The sequence below is a fragment of the Sebastes umbrosus genome, chromosome 13 (genome assembly GCF_015220745.1).
Source record: "Sebastes umbrosus isolate fSebUmb1 chromosome 13, fSebUmb1.pri, whole genome shotgun sequence".
NCBI lineage: Eukaryota > Metazoa > Chordata > Actinopteri > Perciformes > Sebastidae > Sebastes > Sebastes umbrosus.
The window spans coordinates 208,556-229,416 of record NC_051281.1 but is presented as its reverse complement, the minus strand read 5'-3'; the positions used below and the strand labels follow the sequence as shown (position 1 = coordinate 229,416).

The 20,861-nt window shown below is 52.7% G+C and overlaps 1 protein-coding gene across 1 annotated transcript in view; it reads right to left on the bottom strand.

Annotated features, from left to right (window-relative positions):
• ttn.2 (titin, tandem duplicate 2) overlaps nt 1-20,861 on the bottom strand; it is a 229,072-nt gene that overhangs the window by 52,045 nt on the left and 156,166 nt on the right. The window contains 41 exon segments of the mRNA XM_037790082.1: nt 846-1,433; nt 1,530-1,817; nt 1,968-2,258; nt 2,352-2,639; nt 2,727-3,032; nt 3,121-3,423; nt 3,575-3,877; nt 4,582-4,869; nt 4,954-5,253; nt 5,692-5,994; nt 6,073-6,372; nt 6,461-6,736; nt 7,662-7,964; nt 8,055-8,354; nt 8,447-8,731; nt 8,837-9,163; nt 9,253-9,517; nt 9,641-10,328; nt 10,863-12,867; nt 13,150-13,443; nt 13,535-13,834; nt 14,135-14,416; nt 14,526-14,682; nt 14,782-14,933; nt 15,025-15,188; nt 15,385-15,523; nt 15,609-15,720; nt 15,860-16,047; nt 16,172-16,453; nt 16,539-16,844; nt 17,072-17,374; nt 17,465-17,746; nt 17,827-17,977; nt 18,160-18,383; nt 18,492-18,806; nt 18,894-19,193; nt 19,446-19,742; nt 19,887-19,983; nt 20,096-20,316; nt 20,411-20,558; nt 20,710-20,861. Coding sequence (XP_037646010.1) covers nt 846-1,433; nt 1,530-1,817; nt 1,968-2,258; nt 2,352-2,639; nt 2,727-3,032; nt 3,121-3,423; nt 3,575-3,877; nt 4,582-4,869; nt 4,954-5,253; nt 5,692-5,994; nt 6,073-6,372; nt 6,461-6,736; nt 7,662-7,964; nt 8,055-8,354; nt 8,447-8,731; nt 8,837-9,163; nt 9,253-9,517; nt 9,641-10,328; nt 10,863-12,867; nt 13,150-13,443; nt 13,535-13,834; nt 14,135-14,416; nt 14,526-14,682; nt 14,782-14,933; nt 15,025-15,188; nt 15,385-15,523; nt 15,609-15,720; nt 15,860-16,047; nt 16,172-16,453; nt 16,539-16,844; nt 17,072-17,374; nt 17,465-17,746; nt 17,827-17,977; nt 18,160-18,383; nt 18,492-18,806; nt 18,894-19,193; nt 19,446-19,742; nt 19,887-19,983; nt 20,096-20,316; nt 20,411-20,558; nt 20,710-20,861 — 12,873 coding nt within the window.

The following is a 20,861-nucleotide window of genomic DNA, read 5'->3' as shown; positions in this document are numbered from 1 at the left end:
CTACATCCTTTCATCACCTACATCCTGTTGTCACCACCTACGTCCTGTTGTCACCACCTACGTCCTGTCATCACCACCTACGTCCTGTCATCACCACCTATGTTCTGTTGTCACCACCTACTTCCCGTTTTCACCACCTACGTCCCGTCGTCAACACCTACGTCCTGTTGTCACTACCTACGTCCCGTCGTCACCACCTATTATCTGTCGTCACCACCTACGTCCTGTTGTCACCACCTATTATCTGTCGTCAGCGCCTACGTCCCGTTGTCACCACCTACTTCCCGTCGTCACCACCTATTTCCCGTCGTCACCACCTACTTCCCGTTTTCACCACCTACGTCCCGTCGTCAACACCTACGTCCTGTTGTCACTACCTACGTCCCGTCGTCACCACCTATTATCTGTCGTCACCATCTACGTCCTGTTGTCACCACCTATTATCTGTCGTCAGCGCCTACGTCCCGTTGTCACCACCTACTTCCCGTCGTCACCACCTATTTCCCGTTGTCATCACCTACGTCCCGTCGTCACCACCTACTTCCCATTGTCATCACCTACGTCCCGTCGTCACCGCCTACGTCCCCTTGTCACCACCTACGTCCCTTCGTCACCACCTACTTCCAGTTGTCACCACCTACGTCCCGTCATCACCACCTACTTCCCGTTGTCGTCACCACCTACGTCCTGTTGTCACTACCTACGTCCCGTCGTCACCACCTACGTCCTGTTGTCACCAACCAATTGATTTTTGTGACTCCAGAGTTGACTGGAAGACACTGAGACTTGAGATTAACATTAACTATAAAAGACATGTTAGCATTAGTTGGGAGTGTGAAACTCACTAAATGGATGCTGGGCGATGACGGGGTCAGACCTCAGATACTCTCCAATCCCGTACTTGTTCTCAGCAAACACTCTGAAGATGTACTCTACTCCATCGTGGAGCCTGATCACCCTCAGGGTGGTCTTCTGGATGGCTGAGGCCACCGTAGCCCACTTGTTTTGCGTTGTCCTCCTCTTCTCCACAATGTAGTTGGACACCTCCGCACCGCCATCATCTATGGGCGGCCCCCACTCCAGGGTGATGCCGTCGGCGGTGATCTCCTCAAACTTGATGGGTCCGGTGCAGATGCCGGGTTTGCCGACCACCTTCAGCTGGATCTTGCAGTCCTTGCAGCCGGCGCTGTTCGTGACGGTGATGGTGTAGGTCTCGGCATCTCCTCTCTGGCAGTCTCTGATCAACAGAGTGGTGACGCCTTGAGACGCCTCCACGCACATTCGGCCGGTGTCGCCGAGCACCACATCGCCTTTCTTCCAGGTGGCGTAGGGGAGGGGCACTCCGGTGATGGGGATATGGATACGCGTGGTGCTGCCCTCCTTCACCACGTAGCAACCGTCGTGCAGATTACTCAGGTTGCAGTCAGGCATCACTGAAATCCGAAGGAAACAACAATTTTATGTTTTCCCAAAACTACTTTCATTCATGCTGAAGCATGCATGAAGGCGGCGTCAGGCTGATTTTTTACCAAACTGGTCCTTGGCGACGACAGTGAGCTCGGTGGGCGGTCCCTCTCCGGACTCGTTGAGCGCCTTGACTCTGAACAAGTACTCCTTGCCCTCGGTCAGCCCGCCGACGGTGTGCGAGGTGTTCTTGCCCTTCAAGATCTGCGTCCACTTCTCCTCGCCTTCGCTCTGCTCTAGGATGTAAGCCTTAACGTAGCTTCCGCCGTCGCTGAGGGGCTTCTTCCAGCACAGGACGATGGAGTCCTTGGTGGTCTTCTGGGCTCTGAGGTCCGTCACTGGACCAGGTTGCTCTGAAGGGGGAAGGACAGGTGAGTTTAGACTGAACCTGGTATGTGTCTCCGGTGTCCACACTGAGATTCGATTGAGATCTGATCGCTCTATTTACTCTACTGTACTCTGCTGTATAAAGACATCCAACAACAACAATGACTCGTAGCTACCTGAGGCTCGGACGCTGCCGGCGGTCTCGCAGCCCTCTCCGATGCCGTAGGCGTTTTCAGCCAGCACTCTGAAGCAGTAGGCCTCCCCGGCCTCCAGGTTGGGGATCCTGTAGGAGATCTTGCAGCAGTCCGTCGCCACGCAGGTCCAGGCCTTCCTCACGGCCAGACGCTTCTCTACGATGTAGCTCTTGACCGGGCTGCCGCCGTCGATCAGCGGGGCGTCCCAGCTGATGCAGGCGTGGCTTCTGGAGGTCTCCTTCACAATCAGGTTCATCGGCGGTCCAGGAGAATCTGAGGGGGGAGGAGGAGCATCATTTCTGACTCTCAGCTTTCATTTACTCAACTGCTACGTCATTTCCCTCTTAACGTTTCAGGAACTCTTACCGAGGACCTTGACTACGATGGTGTAGCTCTTGGCGCCGCTGCTGTTCTCCAGCGATAGGACGTATTTGCCAGCGTCGTATCTGGTGACGTCCTCGATCATCAGCAGGGTGTCCCAGTCTGACGTCTTGATCAGCACGCCCTGCCTGTCCTTCAGGCTGGCGTCCACCTTCGTCCACGTCACCTTCGGAGCTGGGCGTCCCCTCAACGGGACGTAGAGCCTCATGGTGACGCCGGCTCTGAGAACCAACGCCTTCCTGAGGTCGGCGTCCAGCTCAGCTTCAGGAGCGACTGGAGGATAGACAGAAGAGTTTACCCCTCTTGAACATTACAAAAGATATCGGTTATTTATCTAGATAAGTAGTTGAGGTTACGCACTGAGTATGTCCTTGGGCTTGTGGTTTCCAGGGACCTCGCTGGGCTCACTGAAGCCGATCTTGTTGACGGCGAGGACTCTGAACTGGTACTCGATGTCGTCCATCAGGCCCGTCACCAGGAATTTGGTGGCCTGGAGCTTTTTCGGGATGTTGCACTTGGTCCAGTGCTCGGCGTCGACATGCTTACACTGCACCAGGTAGCCGATGATCTCGCAGCCGCCGTCGTACGCCGGTTTGGTCCAGCTGAGGCTGATGGAGGTCTTAGTGGAGTCCACCACCTTGGGGAAGGCAGGTGGGCCGGGAGGATCTGGAGTGGCACATTTTGTTATTATTCCCCCATTTTATGGAAAAAAAGAGATTTGTAAATCTTCTGTTGTTTTATGTTTTTTACTTACAGACGGGGTCGACAGCCAGTGCAGCGTTGGACGCATCGCTGGGTTTGCCCAGACCGGCCTTGTTCATGGCGATGACTCTGAACTCATACTCGGACTCCTCGGTCAGCTGAACAGCCTTGATGGTCCTGTCGATGACCGGCCGGCGGTTGACCTTAGCCCAGGTCAGCTCGGTGGCCTCACGTTTCTCCACCATGTAGCCCAGGATGGTGGCCTTGCCATCGTTGGCTGGCGCCTTCCAGCTCACGGTCATGGAGTTCTTCGTGATGTTGGTGATGACGGGTGGCTCGCATGGACCGGGAACATCTGGAGGAAGACATAAGGTCGTTATAAAAATCTGCCGTCTCGTTAATCTGAACTCAGAATAATGTAAATTTTAAAAACAAATTTTTGTGAAAATTTTTCTATTTTTGTCAAATAGACCTGTCTCTGGTGGCGGTAGTGGTCTGAAACGTACCGTACGGGTTCTTGACCATGACAGGATCAGTCATGGTGACGTCTCCCACGCCGTACTGGTTCTCAGCGCTGACTCTGAACTGGTACTCGTGTCCTTCAATGAGTTTCTCCACTGAGCAGTCGGTGCTGTGTCCGTGGATGTTGGAGGTGACAAGCGCCCAGTTGGCCCTGCTGGTCTCGCGCTTCTCGATGATGTAGTTGGTGATCTCAGAGCCGCCATCTGCAAGCGGGGGCTCCCATCGCAGCCTAACGCGGTCCGCAAACACCTTGGCGATCTTCACTGAGGCCGGAGGGCCTGGTTTGTCTGCAGGGGAAAGATTGGGAGATTAGCTTCTTTGTTTACAAAATACTACAATAATAATAATTACAGCCGCGAGCGGCAGTTCGCAGGTTCAAGCCTTTTTTCGCTCAACAGAAGGAAGCAGCTGAATTGCCGAAATCAAAGCCGCGAGCAACAGTGATCGGGTTTTGGGCTTCACAAAGCAGAGCAAACTCATTTCACCTGGTTTAATTCTGTATAAAGAAGTGCGACCAATCACACCGTTGTTTCATCATTACAATGTATGCAGCCTTTCTGTACTTGTTGGGACAAACTCCCATTGATTTATGGCGCCAGGCCCATGCACATGTTTGGAACTGGTGGCGGCCCCTATGGAGTAATTTCTAAATAGTTTTACACACGTGGTTCAAAATTGTGAAAAAAAAATCCTGTGAGTTTGGTTAATACTTGCCCCCAGAGCGCGTGCACCAAATTTGAGTCTTGAAGTACAAGTTGATATTTGTGGTGCCCCCTATGGGTTGAGCTCAAAACGCTTCTGTACGCCTATTCCCAAACAGAAGATATCGACCAAGATTTATGATGACTGGACTAATGGTCAATGAATTATGGCTGATTTTCTGCTAAGCCCCGCCCCTTTACGAAATTAGTTGGTCAATATCTTGAAAACAAAATTAGATATCAACAAGCTTTATGCAACTTTTGATGCGCTTAGTCCAAGTGTAACTTACCGAGCACCTTGACCTTGATTGTGGCGTACTTGGAGCCATTGACGTTCTCGGCGGTGATGGTGTAGTCTCCAGACTCCTTCCTGGTGACGGAGAAGAGCTCCAGCGCGTGGATGTGTTTCTTCTGGACCATCTTTATCCCCTCGCGGAGGACTAGCGGGGCTCCGTCTCTCTTCCAGCTCACCTTGGGTAGCGGCTTGCCCCACACCTCGGCGTCCAGGAAGACGTTCTCTCCGGCTTTCACCACAATCAGGTTCTTCATGTCGACGCCCAGCTCCACACGAGGAGGAACTGCACAGAGAGAACAACCATCATTATTGTATCAGTAAACGTATTAGTCAGTCATATTCTGTCCTGGCTGCTTGGAGCTGGTACCATTCTCCGCGATGACAGCGATGGGGTCGGACAGCTCCGACGGCAGGCTGGTGCTGATGGCGGTCTTGGCGATGACTCTGAACTGGTACTTCTGGCCCTCATCCAGGCCGCTCACCAAGTAGGTCTCCGTCTGGATGTTCATGCAGTTGGCGTTGCAGCGCGTCCACTTCTCTTCCGGAACCTTTGTGTACTCCATGTAGTAGCCGATCAGCTTGCTGCCGCCGTCGTGCTTGGGACGACCCCAGACCAATTGGACGGAGTGCTTGGTCACATCCATGGCCTCAGGTCTACCTGGTTGGTCTGGACGGAAAACAAACAGACTCCGTTATGATGTGGGTAAGAAGAAGTTGGGCTCATTGGATCCACAAGAGTCTCAACTTTACAGTGATACCCAATTCATGTAATTCAAGACTGTTTAGGGACCCCAGTATGCAGAAATATTTAAACACACCATTTTAGAGTAGGAGACAATAACACATTTATACTGCACTCAAAAAAGGGACTCGATTGAATATGACAATGACAGTTTTTCCTCGCCAACATTTAGTCCCACTTTGGAGCGTTATTTAGCCTCCTTCCTGACAAGCTAGTACGACATGGTTGGTACCATGGGATTCTTTAAGTTTTGTAGTTACTACAGCCTCTGAAAGACAGTACAGTGTGTCAGGATCGCAGGTCTCAGAGGGGTTAAGAAACTGGTTGAGAAAAACAAAACAAATATGTTGAAATCAGTCGTACCAACAGCGGTCCTAGCGGTGATGAAGTCGGTCTGTTTGCAGGGTTTGCCCTGTCCGGCCTGGTTGAGCGCCGACACCCTAAAGGTGTACTCCACGCCCTCGATCAGCCCGGTGCAGGTGTACTGAGTGGCTTTGACCAAGGACTCGTTGGACTTCACCCACAGGATGCTGTTCCTCTCCTTCTTCTCAATGCAGAAGCCGGTGATGGGGGAGCCGCCGTCGCTGCTGGGAGGCTCCCACGACAGGATGACGAAGTCCTTGTTGACTTTGTTGATCTGCAGGTTTCTGGGCTCGCTGGGAGGATCTTTGGAGGGAAAACAAAACAGTTAGCACGTCGTGTCATAGCTTTCAATATTAGTTACCAGTAATGACTCAGACTCACCAAATGGATGTCTGGCAATCATCCTCTCAGAGTAGATGGGCGCGGAAATGCCGAACCTGTTCTCGGCACGGACCCGGAAGCTATACTCTTTGCCAGTTGTCAGTTTGGTAACTTTGAAGCTGGTTTTGGTGCAGGATGTGGACAAGGGGACCCAGTCACCCTGGCTGACGTCACACTTCTCCACGATGTAGTTGGTGATGTTGCTGCCGCCATCCTCCTGTGGCGAGTTCCAAAGCAGCGTGCAGGCATCGATGTCCTGTTCGGTGATCTCTAGAGGAGCTTCAGGGGGTCCAGGGATGTCTGCAGTGACACAGAGGATTTAATGTAGATGTACACACCTAATTATTCAAGTATCATCTCTATCTTTTCAGCTTAGAACCAAACTGACCCATGACGGTGACTCGGAGGATCTGGTTGACCTTGCCGGTGCTGTTCTCGGCCGACAGGCTGTAGTAGCCGCTGTCTGTTCTCTTCACATTCTTGATCATGAGCGTGCAGGTCGTCAGCGTCTTTATGACGGACAGGCGGTCGGAGGTCAACACGTCCTCGTTGCCCTGCTTCCACTTGCAGAAGGGAGCGGGTTTACCTGCCACGATGCCCTCGACCACCATCTTGGATCCAGCTCTGACCATCACAACGTCGTGCATGATGATCTTAGGAGCCACTGGGAGGAACAAGAAACACAGAATGTGGCTTTAACTTCTTCTGAATTCAAAGTTAATAATTAAAGCTGCAAGCAGCGATGAACGGGCCCTCGCACCTTCCTACATGTCGGAGGTACTGGCAGAACGCCGACGGACGTGGCCGGGCACAGTGAAACCGGAACTATGGTTAGTGCAATGATGCCTCCAACAAGAGTTTGCGACAAACTGTTCATGACTTCTAAAAGGGGGCGGGGATAGCCCATACCAATGAAACAGGAAGTATCTGCTGAGTGCAATGACGCCTCCTACAACAGTCGAAAAATTTGGGGCAGATTGGACTATGTAGAGTTGAGTTTCAACAATTTCCCGTTTCATGGCGAATGGCACAAACTGGCCGCCACGCCACAGGAAGGTCATTTGATGAAAACTCAAGATTCTAATAGCTCTTCATCGTTCAGGTCTTAAGATGGTCCTGACCAAATTTCAAGTCGATCTGATTAAATCTGTAGGAGGAGTTCGTTAAAGTACACGCCCTATAAACCGCTAAAAATTGGGCAAAAATGGCACATTGAATTCAAAATGGCTGACTTCCTGTTGGGTTTTGGGCATACCTCTAAGAGGCTTTTTTGTGCGTCTCCACATGTTACATCTGCCTACCAAATTTTATACATGTAGGTGAAACCTGAACGAGGGCCTCAATTTCCCTGATTTTGTAGGGGGGCGCTAGTGAGCCATTTTATAACACCCAAGTCCGAGACCGCGTCTGATAAATGTGTAAAGTTTAACAACTTTTCGATTACGTTAACGCCCTCAAACATGCAATCAATTTGTGTGAATAATAATAATAATTCCTACGGTTTTAACCGACCTTCGCGGCCCGACGTTGTCGGTGCTCGGGCCTTAAATATTTGCGTTCATATGAGTCTGAGGTAGATTTCTACTCACTGAGCTGCTCCTTGACCTCAAACACTCCCTCTGCCTCTCGGGCCAGGCTGACGCCCACCGAGTTCCTGGCCGCCACTCTGAACTTGTATTTCGTTCCTTCCTTCAGACCGACCACCACGATGCTCAGGTCTTTGACCACAGAGTACGGCGTCCACTTGTCCTCGGCTGCGCCCTCCTCCTGGTAGTCCACCACGTAACCGTTGATCTTGGCTCCTCCGTCTCTTAGTGGCTTCAGCCAGCCCAGAGTGGCGCTATTCTTGCTAACCTCCAACACATCCATCTTCTTCGGAGGGTCCGGCTCACCTGAAAGCATCACGCAGCAGGTGTGAGGAGGAATTAAAGCAAACTAGAACAAACTAAAACCTTATTCACACAGTTTATGATGACACTCACTGATGGGGTCAACCGCCAGGTAGGACTTGGGCGAGTCCTGAGGAACTCCGATGCCGTACTTGTTGCAGGCAGTGACTCTGAAGTAGTACTCGATGCCGGGCGTCATGTTGGTCACCTTGAAGCTGGTCTTCTTCAGGTCCTCTGTGCACTTGTTCCAGGTCTTCCTGTCCACCTCCCGTTTCTCCACGATGTAGTTGAGGATGGGGCTGCCGCCATCATTATCTGGTGGCAACCAGGCCAGCTGAGCGGACGTCTTGGTGATGTTGGTGCCCTCCAGCCCGCCGACGGGGCCGGGAGTATCTGCAGAGGATGAATTTAAGAATCACTTTGATCAAACAGTTTCCTTACCGGTGGAAATAATTATTTATTTTGTCTTGATTATTGTTTCTCACCGAGGACTTTGACGCGGACATACACGGCTTTCTCTCCAACTGAGTTGGACAGAGTCAGCGAGTATCTCCCAGAATCCTCTCTGGTGCTCTCAGGGATGACCAGGAAGGACATGGTGTCAACCTGGTCCACGTGACCTCGGCGGATGACGTTGTCCACGCCCAGGCGCTTCCAGGTAACCTTGGGGGCGGGCCTTCCTCTGATCACAGCGAACAGCCTGATTGGACAGCCGGCCCTGACGGACAGGCCTTTCCTCAGACTGGCGTCCAGGTCGATCTCTGGAGCCTCTGTTGCCATAGAAACACATCGATGTTGAGATCATTAGGAGTGTAATACAGTGGGATTTATGAAAGGCACGGCTGCCCTTGGCTTTAGCAACCGTTAATTCTTACCCAGGATCTCCTTGGGAGAGACGGCCTCCTTCAGGTAGGCGTGGCGTCCCCAGCCCATCTGGTTTTGGGCGGACACCTTGAAGTCGTACTCCTGCTTCTCATCCAGCTGGCCGATTGTGAACTCGGTGAGCACCAACGGGCCGTGGGTGTCGATTCTCTTCCAGCCCTCAGAAGGCTTCTCGGGGTCTGCCTCGCTTTTCAGCCTCAAGTCCAGGCTGTAGTTGATGATGGGGGCGCCACCATCATACATGGGTTTGGACCAGGACAGGGTGATGGAGGTCTTGGTGCTGTCGCCCACCTTCAGGTATGCGGGGGGGCCAGGGGGCTCTGCGGGTAGAGACATTAAGTTCAATTAAAATACTTAGAAGGGAGAGGCTTCCTGTGGTTTACAAATCTCAGCGACTGCAGAAACTAACCGATGGGATCTTTGGCTGCGACGGGTCTGCAGGGTTTGCTGGGTTCTCCCAGGCCGACCTCGTTCTCAGCCTTCACCCTGAACTGGTACTCGTGGTTGGGAATCAGGTTGGTGACTTTCATACGTCTCTCAGAGATGGCGCTCTTGGTGCACGGCACCCAGCGAACTGCCCTCTTCTCTTTCCTCTCCAGGATGTAGCCGGTGATCGACTTTCCTCCGTCGTTCTCGGGAGGAGCCCAGACAACCGTCATCTCGTCTTTACTCACCTGCATCACAAAAGTATCAACAGTGTGAGTAACAAAGGAACCTGTTTTTAACACTAGGTTGTATACCGATACTGGTATGAAGACAGATAGCGGGCTGAAATGTTACAGGAAGTGTTTATTTACCTTGGTGACGTCAGGGGCTTCAGGGGGTCCAGGTTTGTTGAGCTGAGTCTTGACAGTGACGGGTTTGCTCTCCATGGCGGGGCCGGTTCCCATCTTGTTCTCAGCCCTCACTCTGAAGATGTACTCGTTGCCCTCCACCAGACGAGTGACGTTGCAGTACGGCGTGACCACCGAGCCCGAGTACGTGGACCAGACCATCCTCCTGGTCTCGCATTTCTCCAGGATGTAGCTGTCCACCTCGCAACCTCCATCGTCTTCTGGAAGGTCCCACACCACTCTGCACTTGTCGGCTCCGATGCCGATGACCCTGAGGTTCCTCACCGGGCCGGGGACGTCCAGGACGTTAACGTTAGCATATGCCGTGAAGGTGCCGGCCGAGTTGGTGGCGGTGATGATATACTTCCCGGTGTCGGTGCGTCTGGACTTTGTCAGAAGGAACTTGGAGTAGTCGGTGCCAGTCTCGTAGCTGATTCTTGGGTTGTCTCCGACAGCCTTGTCTTTGATCCATTTGACCTCGGGCTGGGGCTTTCCTCTCAGGCCGGCCTCCATCCTGACCGACTCTCCGGCCAGCACCGTCATAGTTCCGGCCAGCTTCAGGTCAAGGACGGGCTTCTGGATCTCCTCCTTCACCAAAATGTCGTCAAGTTTCACCCAACCGCTCTCACCTCCTTCATTGACAGTCTGCACCCTGGATTAACAAATGATAAAAATGATTTGAAGGGCAAAGTTCTTTGAGCCACGAAAACCAGTATTGAACAATATGAGCTTTTAACCTCCAGCACACTTTGGGTATCCAATTGTGCCAAATGGAGAGTCCTCCTGGTCCTATCCTGACTAAAACCTTTGTAGAATCTATGTGCTTTGTGTTATTTATATCTACTTTGGCTCAGTTGTAGTCGAGGGGTTGCTGAATGAATTCAGTGGCATCTCTGTGCATGGCATCATTGCTATAATGGTGTTAACCACTGTCTCATCTAGATTTTAGGAAAGGATAAAAATGTTTCCTTTGGTTCATCACAGCTTACTCAGGCATATTAACAGCATAGTAACCATGTTACTGACGCTGGGGATGAATTCTCAGATGTCTTACCTATCCATAGAGACCAAGATCATGCATATAGACCTGCTAGTTGTGGAGCTATGCTTGATTTATTTTAGGTCTGTCTGTCTAGGCGAACTACACCTTCCAGCACCTTATAGGGCTTTTAAAGTAAGAACCTACCTGAAGGAGTACGTCTGTTTCTCGGTGCACTTGTCAGCCAGGAAGAAGGTGTCACGGAGATGGCCGGTGTTTAGTTTCTCCCACGCCTCGGCATCTTTGGTTTTAAACTCCAGGTTGTAGGAGAGGTTGGGGCTGCCGCCATCGTAATCGGGCTTCCTCCATCTCAGATAGACGTGGTTCTTACCGATGTCGGTGGCTCTGAAGTTCTCAGGCTCGCCGGGCTTCTCAATGGGGTCGATGGCCAGCAGAGGTGTCTTGGTCTCCACAGACGGACCCGGGCCCATCTTGTTCTCGGCGCAGACACGGAACAGGTACTCATGGCCATCCATCAGCTTGGTCTTGATCTTGCGATTGGTGCAGTGGGAGGTGATCATAGACCACATGCTAATGTTCGGCTCACGGCATTCCACGATGTAGTTGGTGATCTCGGATCCGCCGTTGTCAGCAGGAGCCTCCCAGTTGATCATACAGGAGTCCCTGGTGGCGTAGGTCGTGTGCAGGTTCTGGCAGTGGCTGGGTCTGTCTAGCACGTTGACTGTGATGGTGCAAGAGGCCTCGCCGCCCTCGTTAGAAACCTTCAGAACGTATTTGCCGTGGTCATCTCTTGTGGCCTCCTTGATCCTCAGGTGGACCACGGGGAAATTCTGAATGATGGTGACACGTTTGCTGTTCTCCAGAACTGTCTCCCCCTTTGACCAAATCACGTCTGGGTCAGGACGGGCCTTGATGTACCCGATGATGTTGATGTTGTGTCCGACGCGCACGGTGAGGCGCTCACGGCAGGTGACATCCATCTCAATCTCTGGCGGGATCAGGATATCCTGAGCAGTGACGGACTGTGGAATTTCTCTGGGCTCTCCGTCGCCGATCATGTTTGAGGCAAAGACTCTGAATCTGTAGGTCACGCCCTCCTCCAGAGCCTTCACCCTGTAGGCACCCAGCTTGATGAAGTCGTCCAGGTTAACTTTACTCCATTCTTCAGTGTCAGCCTTTTTCATTTCCACAGTGTAGCCCAGGATAGGGCTGCCTCCGTCTTTGTTGGGTTTGGTCCACACCAGGTCAGCGGTGGTCTTGCTGTAATCTTTAACTCTGGGGTTGACGGGGGGGCCGGGGACGGTAATGGGCCTGCAGGGCTTGCAGAGGTCAGAGGTGGGAGAGGGGCCGCTGAAGCCGGCAACATTCTCAGCAAACACTCTGAACTCGTACTCGTTGCCCTCAAACAGACCCAGGACTCTGTACCTCAGGTCCCTGCAGGGTGTCTTGTTAACACGGATCCATTTTCCTCCCTTGTGTCGGCGCTCAATGATGTAGCCGGTGATCTGGCTGCCTCCATCAGCAAGGGGCATGGTCCAGCCAACTGTAACCGAGTCCTCTGAGATATCAGAGGACTGTGGCTTACCAGGCGGGCTGGGTGGCATGAAGGAGTGCTCAGCGACAACAGGCTTGGTCTCCAGAGGAGCGCCGATGCCCATCTTGTTCTCAGCGCGAATGCGAACCACATACTCCACTCCCTTCTGGAGGCGGAGGATGTTGAGCTGGGTGGCGCGGCTGCCGGAGCTCACGCCTCCCCAGCTCTCTTTGTTGGACTCTCTCTTCTCCACGATGTAGTTGGTGACGGGGCTACCGCCATCGTCCTTGGGAGGACGCCATTCAATCATCATGGAGTCCGGAGTGACCTCCAGGATGTTGGCGGGTCCAATGGGAGCAGCGGGAACATCCAGGACGGTGACATTCAAGGCCGCCGTCTTGGTTCCGGCTGGGTTGGACACAGTGAGCAGGTAGGTGCCAGTGTGGTTCCTGGTGCACTCGTTGATGCTCAGCACGGTGGAGAAGTCGTCCGTGTCGATCTTGACGTTGCCCTGGCTAGTAATCTCCTCTCCTTCAATGGCCCACTTGGCAGTGGGAACGGGGATTCCTTTCATGATAGCAGGCAGCCTGATGGTGGTGCCGGCCTTTACGGTGATGCCTTCAGTGAACTTGACGTCCACCTCGAGAATTGGAGGCACTGTGGACATGCAGACAGAGGAGGTTACCCCAGGCTGCTACACTCAAAAACACTGAAATAATCACCGTTAACTGACCAAATGTTTACCAACTAGCGGTACACCGATGATATCGATTTGCCTTGAGAACCAACATTGTGGACTGGCTGATGCCAGATACCAATTCAAGGCAAATTAGTTTGCTGATGTGGACTATAAAAGAGCTACATCTGCACCAATATTAATGCGACAGAAAGTACTGAAACTCCACGACACGAGTGCCGGGGTTTTGTCCTGTATCTCACCCAGTTTTTCCTGGCAGACGATGGGCACGGTGGTGTCGGGTCTGCTGAGGCCGATGGCGTTCTCGGCCCTCACTCTGAAGCGGTAGGTCTTTCCTTCCTCCAGACCGGTCACATGACTCTCAGGGATGCTGACGACCTTCCACTCGTCCCACTCCTTCTCGCCCTCTTCCTGATACTCCACCAGGAAGCCCGTGATCTCACTTCCCCCGTTGCGGTCGGGCCAGTTCCAGACCAACCACACCTCCGTCTTGTCCACGTCGGCATGGTGCAGGTCTTTGGGAGGACCAGGAGGGACTGGAGGGATGGGAGAAAAGACATTTAGGTTTGAACTTGTGAATTTAATTTAACAATCTGCTGATCAAGTTTTTACTGTGCGGTTACTCACAGAGCGGGTTCATCGCCTTGATGGACTTTCGCGTCTCAACGTAATCGCTACGTCCGTACTGGTTCTCAGCAGCGACCCTGAATGTGTAGGACGTGCCCTCCATCAGGTACTTCAGCGTCATGCTGCGTTTCTTGGACGTGGAGCAGACAGGAACCCACTGAGTGGACGCCATGTCTTTCTTCTCCACCACGAAGTTGGTGAGGCGAACGCCGCCGCTGTCCTCTGGGTCCTTCCAGGACAGGTAGGCGGAGTCACTCCTGACGTCGGTCACCCGGAGGTGCTGGATGGGACCGGGTTTGTCTGAAGAAAACATACGAGGTAACGTCACAAAACTGTTGGGCTTCACTTTTTATTAGCGGCAGATACAAAATCTGGTATCCTGCTGACACTGCAAAGAACAAATTTATTTCCTATACACCAAACACCGAAGCAAATTCCTTGTAAGTAAATAACCTACTTGGCCATAAACCTTCTGAAAATGGAATTTACTAAATGTTTTATATCAATCACAGAGACGATTGATTATCCTCCCCAAACTGTTCAGAGCAAACACACACAAAAAAGTGCTGAATCACACAAGTGTATTCAAGCAGTTCTTACCGAAGACCAGCACGGTGCAGATGGCGGTCTTGGATCCGACTGGGTTCTCTGCTGTTAGGGTGTAGTCTCCACAGTCGCCGCGGTTACAGAACCTCATCTCCAGCTTGGTGCCAGCCTGGTTGGTGTCGATGTCGGCCCTGGTAGGCACCTCGGCGTCGTTCTTTTGCCAGGTGACGGTGGGGAACGGGACGCCTTTGATGGCGGCCATCAGAGTGATGTGAGTGCCGGCCATGGCCTTCACCTCTCGGGTCATTGCCGCATCCAGAATCATTTCCGGGGGCTCTGAGGAGGGTGACGGGGGGGTGTAGGAGAAACAGTAATATCACATTTGATGTACAAAAAATCAGAGTCGGTTCAGATAATACTCAACCACACAGCAATGAAGACTCACCAAGTCTGTCTTGCACTTTGATCGGCTCCTTCAAGTTAGCTGGGTCGGACTCTCCGGCGGCGTTGACCGCCATGACTCTGAAGCGGTACAGAGCACCATCCTCCAGGTTGATCACCTTAAACTTGGTCTCCTGGCAGGAGTCTGGAGTCTGGTTCACCTGAGGACAGCAGCGGGACAAGAGTTCAGTTTAATTTTATTTAAGATTAAGAAGATGCAGTGTGAAAGTCATAAAAGTCCTCCGGGCAGCAGATTTCACCTTGGACCACTCCTCCTCTGCGGCCTTCTGGAACTCCAGCAGGTATCCGAAGATCTTTCCTCTGCCGGTGTCGGTGGGCGGCTCCCAGGACAGAGTCACCGACTCCTTGGTGAAGTCGATGGCCTCGAAGTTCACCGGAGGACCGGGTTTCACTGCGGTAAAGAACAGGGAGGAGTTCTTGTTGTGAGTAGGATACAGTAACAGCAATAAGATGAAGTGTTGCTGTAAGAGGTGTGAACTTACCGATGGGATCTTTGGCGAAGACGGGTTTGGACGGTGGGCTCGGGTCTCCGGCTCCCACCACATTCTCAGCGCTGACTCTGAACTCGTACTCGCAGCCTTTCAGCAGCTCTGTCACCCAGTACTCCACCTTCGGACAGATTCTCTCCGTGTTGCAGCGAACCCACCTGGAAGCAGAAACATCACTGGTTAATCTATGAGCCGCTGGGAAACATCAAACCATCCATCCATTTGCTTCCTCTTATCCGGTGCCGGGTCGCGAGGCCAGAAGGCGTAGCAGGGTAATCCAGACGTCGGGTAAACACAGTCTGAAAACTAACTAAAACTGAACTAAAACTAGCCAACACACTCTGAAACCTGTACCTTTTGGCCATGGTCTCCTTCCTCTCCACGATGTAGCCTGTGATCGGTTTTCCTCCGTCAGCAGGTGGTTCCCAGCTGATGAGAGCCGAGTCGTGGTAGGCCTCCTTCACCGTGGGTTGTTTAGGAGCGTCGGGCACATCTGGAGGAAACAAACAAACAAACCGACATCAGACACACTTGTACATCATCTCGGTGTGAACGTGTCAGTCGGTGTCAGGGCTTACTGAAGACGTCTCTGGCCTTGCTCTCTGCAGACAGCAGCGGTTCACTGATGCCGTATATGTTCTGAGCCATGATCCTGATGATGTAATCACGGCCTTCGATCAGTTTCGGCACCTGAAGCAACAGACAGACAGCGGCAGGCAGACGTCAGGTCAGTGGCTGTCTACTGAAAACCTCAGTACTTTTTTGGTTGCTAAAGCCTTCAGGACCACTAACTAGTTTATCTAGTTACTATAGTTACTGATGTGCTCACCCTGCAGGTGGTCCTGGTGCAGGACGAGCTGACAGGCATCCACAGTTCTCTGTTGGTGTCTCTCTTCTCGACGATGTAGTTGGAGACGGCGCAGCCTCCGTCATCCAGAGGGGGGTTCCAGGAGATCACCATGTAGTTCCTGTAGACCTCGTTGAAGACCACAGGGCCCTCCGGAGGCTGAGGACGGTCTGACGGGGACCAAGCGTTGACACACACAGTTGTCAGGTTTATTGGGTTTTAAAATCTGGAAACATATTTGCACTATCTTGAACTACTTGATCCATCGTATGCTCTACTGGAGCAGCGACTCACCGACTACGGTGATGGTGCAGATCCCTGTGCGAGATCCGCAGGCGTTCTCCACGCTGACGCAGTAGCAGCCGCTGTGCTCCCTCTTGGCCTTGCCGATGGTGAGGCTGAGGTGGCGGGCGGTGCTGTGGAGGCTGATCTCATCGTCCGCCTTCAGCTCCTCCTCGTTCTTCGTCCAGGCGATAGCCGGGGCCGGTTTGCCGCCGAAGCGTCCCGACAGCGTGCATGTGTCTCCCACCTTCACCATCATCTTGTCTCTGAAGTCCAGGTCAAGAGTGGGCGGTTCTGAGGGGGGGGGACACATTCAGACGTTAATAATATCGTATCGGATATTCTGTATCGGAGCATCTCTAGTTTTTTCATCACTCACCGAGCTCGTCCTTGCACTGGACAGGTTTGGTGGCGAAGGACGGTTTTCCCTGTCCCACATGGTTGATGGCGGAGACCCTGAACTCGTGGCTCGAGCCGTCCTTCAGCCCCGTCAGTGTGAACTTCCTGTCCATCAGCTTGGTGTCTCCACCTACTCGTACGAAGTTGTCCCGGCCGACCATGCGGGACTCCAGGACGTACTCGGTCACCTCGGCGCCACCGTCGTACTTGGGCGGCCTCCAGGCGACTGAGAGGGAGTCCTTAGTGATGGCGGTGATATGCAGGTCTTCTGGGCGCTCCGGGACGGCTGGAGGACACATTAACGTGATTGAAGGACACTTTCACATCGCAGTCGAACGGTTTTCAGGGATATCAGAGTAAATATTCTGAATCAAACTCAAAAACATAAACACATTTTTTACTTGTAAATTTGTGACATCAATCTCAGAAATTCAGAGTTTTTTCTTGTAACATTCCTCCCCTCCCCCGGTCCTGTAAAGTCCGATATTTCAGGTCGTTGTGTGTCTGACTCACAGATGGGGTCCTTGATGAGAACCATCTTGTCGGTCTCGATGAACGGTCCCATGCCGATGATGTTCTCAGCCGCGATCCTGAAGAAGTAGCCCTTGCCGTCGATGAGTCCCTGCACCACGGCGTTGTTCCTCGTCACCGTGTAGGACACCGACGTCCAGCCCATACGGTCCGACTCCCTCTTCTCGATGATGTAGTTGGTGATGGCCGAGCCGCCGTCATCCTCGGGGGAGTACCAGGTCAGCTTGCAGGAGTCGTTGGTCAGATTCTCGCCGGCGAAGGGAAGACCGACCGGTCCGGGGACGTCTGGAGGGAGGGGGACAGACAGGAAGTCAGACATCTATGTGCGCACATACGGAGGCATCCTGTAAACCCTACTTCAGAAATGGGACTCACCCAGGACCTCCACGATGACGGCCTTCTTCCTCTCTCCGCCCTCGTTCTTGGCGCTCAGCATGTACATGCCCTGGTGTTGGCGTCTGCAGTTCTTGATGACCAGCGAATTGGAGATGCCCGTCGTCTCCACCACGGCCTCTTTAGGCACCTCGGCGTCGTCCCGGGACCAGGAGATCTGGGGGGCAGGTTTACCGGACACGTAGGCGATGATGCGGATGGTGGCGCCAGCGTGGACCACGATCTTCTCCTTCACCGAGGCGTCCAGGTCCATCTCAGGGGGAACTGGACGAGGGCGGGACAGTTTTTATTTAATAAAATATTCTGTTGTCCACAGTTCAACGTGAGGTGGATCAGAGTCTTACTTGTTCTGTCTTTGACCTCGATCAGCTCAGACACCAGTCCCGGTTCTCCAACTCCGGCGACGTTCACGGCTCGGACTCTGAAGCGGTACAGACCGCCTTCCTTCAGACCAGCAACCACGAACTTGGTTCCTCTAATCTCTGTGTCCTTCGCCTGGATAGAGACGAGAGGAAAATCAGACTCAATCAACTCTCAATCCCTAAAACAGGAAAACATGACGCTGTACGTGATGGAGTGACACCTTCTTCTCCTTTAGTGACACCTCGTTCTCTCTCTGAACGATCAGTCTTTTGCATTTTTAGTAGTTATTTTTATGACATCAGTTTGGTTCCTACCTTCTGCCAGCTCTCGTCGCTCTCGGGCTCCTTCTCCTCCTCGTCGGCGCTCAGCAGCAACTTCCTCTGAGCCTTCTTCTCCTCCTCCTCCTTGTTCACCTCCTTGAACTCCGCAATGTAACCCGTGACCTTTGACCCTCCGTCATCCACGGGGGGAATCCACTCCAGCTCCACCGTTGACTTCGTCCAGTCCGTCACCTTCGGAGTGGGCGGCCCGGGAGGCACTGCACAGAGTCACCCAGAGGTTATACTCATATCATATCACATTATATTATATTATATTATATTATATTATATTATATTATATTATATTATTATTAACATTAACTTACGGAGGGGGTCTCTGCAGAGTGCGGGGTCTGAGGGCAAGCTGGGCAGACCGCAGCCAGCGGCGTTGGCGGCGATGACCCTGAACTGGTACGTGTAGCCCGTCTGCAGGACGGTGATGATGCAGTTGTTGCCCAGAGGCAGCGCTCGGAGCGGGTCGTGGGTTGCGCGGACCCAACGCTTGGCGGTGGTCTCCATCTTCTCCACGAAGTAGCCGGTGATCGAGGAGCCGCCGTCGTACTTGGGCTCCTCCCAGTTGACGGTCATGGACTCCAGACTGACGTCCGTTAAGGTCGGCTTCTCGCACTGACCTGGGACGGCTGCAAGAGGACGGGATGGTCATCAATAATCAATACGTCATCAATAATGATTTCATTATTGATGATTTAAGACTGATCTGAACTCACTGAAGAGGTTTCTGGCCTTCTCCGGCTCGCTGACCAGCGGAGGACCGACTCCAAACTTGTTCTGGGCCATGACCCTGAACTCGTACTCGTGGCTCTCCGTCAGCCGGGTCACCACGTAGGCGCACTCCTTGAGGTCGTTGGACACGTGGACCCAGGACTTCCTGTTATCCTCGCGCTTCTCAACCACGTAGTTGGTGATCTTGGATCCGCCGTCGTCTTTGGGAGCGTTCCAGGCCAGGCCGATTCTCTCCGCAAACACCTCGGTGAACTTGATGGGTCCGACGCACTGGCCGGGTGGTCCTGCAGGGGGGCGGGAGGGGAAGGAAAGGGAGTCACGGCTAGTGAAAAGCTGCTAAAATATGTTTTTACTAGGTAAACGACGTTAACCACGATAGATTCTCAAACCTGTAAATAATAAAATGGTATCTGTAATACTATGCTAAGTCTCGGCCTCAGAAGTAACGCTAGGTACAAAATAATGTTTGCATAGATAAAAAAAAAAATTCCTATCACAACCTGGTGTGACGGAGTATTAAGGTTTGTGTTTCTCACCGAGCACGGCGACCCTGATGTCCTTGGTGGCGGTGCCCAGGCTGTTGGTGGCCGTCAGGCTGTAGAGGGCGCTGTCGTGCCGGCTGGCCTGCTGGATCAGCAGCGTGCACTTGTCCTGGGTCACCAGTTTGTTCATGTGCTGGTCGTACTGGACGGCGGCTTTCTCCTCGGGTTTGGCCAGGCTGGCTTTCTGCCAGGTGAGCGTGGGGAATGGACAGCCGCTCACCTTCGCCACAATGCTGACATCACAGCCCTCCTCGCCCTCCATGGCCTCACGCAGTTCGATGGTGGGAGCGCCTGCAGGGACACGCCAGATGCTTTATGAACGTGGCACAACGAAACTAACCAACTGGAGAGGTTGAATGCAACACCCTGAAATCTTATTATATTATATATATATAGTCTAAAAAGATAAGCTTAGCTGAAATCTGTGACACTCACATGTCTGATCCTTGATGAATAGGGGTCCGGCGGTGGCGGAGGGTCGGCTGGGTCCGGCGGCGTTCACAGCTTTTACTCTGAACTCATATTCTGCTCCCTGCACATCAAGAACAACACTATTAATTCAGTAAAAGTGTAATAATGAGCATTAATGAAGGCAGGAAGTGGTGAAGTGAGGGTGGCGGATCCTCTGAGGGACGTGAACCGACCTCCTTCAGGTCCTCCACCACGAAGCTGAGCTCCTCCACGTCTCTCTTGTTGCACTGCTTCCACGTCTCCTTCTCCTTGCCGCTGGTGTCCCAGCTCAAACGCTCGATGATGTAATGCTTCACCGGAGAGCCGCCGTTGTTCTTGGGAGGCTCCCAGCTCAGAGTGACGGTGTTCTTCGTCACCAGGTTGACCGTGACCTTGATTGGGGGGTCGGGAGGGTCTGAGGAAGAGCAGGAAGAAGAAGAGGTGGATTAGCGTTTAGCGAACAATTCCAGCAAGGTTTTGGCAGTTTGTCTCTGTCGGTGCGTCCTCACAGATGGGGTCTCTGGCCCGGACGGGGTCACTGGTGACGGTGAACGGGCCGAATCCGAGTCTGTTCTCAGCTCGGACCCTGAACAGGTAGTCCTGACCTTCCAGCAGGCCCGGCACCACGTAGGCCATGCTGGCACAGGCTGCGTTCACCTGATAACAAACCAACCCATCAGTTAATAATCAATCACAAGTTGCATTAAAGAAATTAGTGGCATTAAAACAAATTAGTTTGACAGCCTGAGCTGAAATTCTACCTGTGGAAACTTTTTTGTAAAAGAGGAACTACAATAACAATGTTCACCTTTGTCCAGGCCTTGTCGGAGACACATTTCTTCTCCACAAGGTAGCTCTTGATTCTCTCTCCTCCGTCGTTGTCGGGGAGTTTCCAGATAAGCCTCATGGTCGACCGGGTGACGTCGGTAACTCTCAGCTCCTTCACCGGTCCGGGGACGT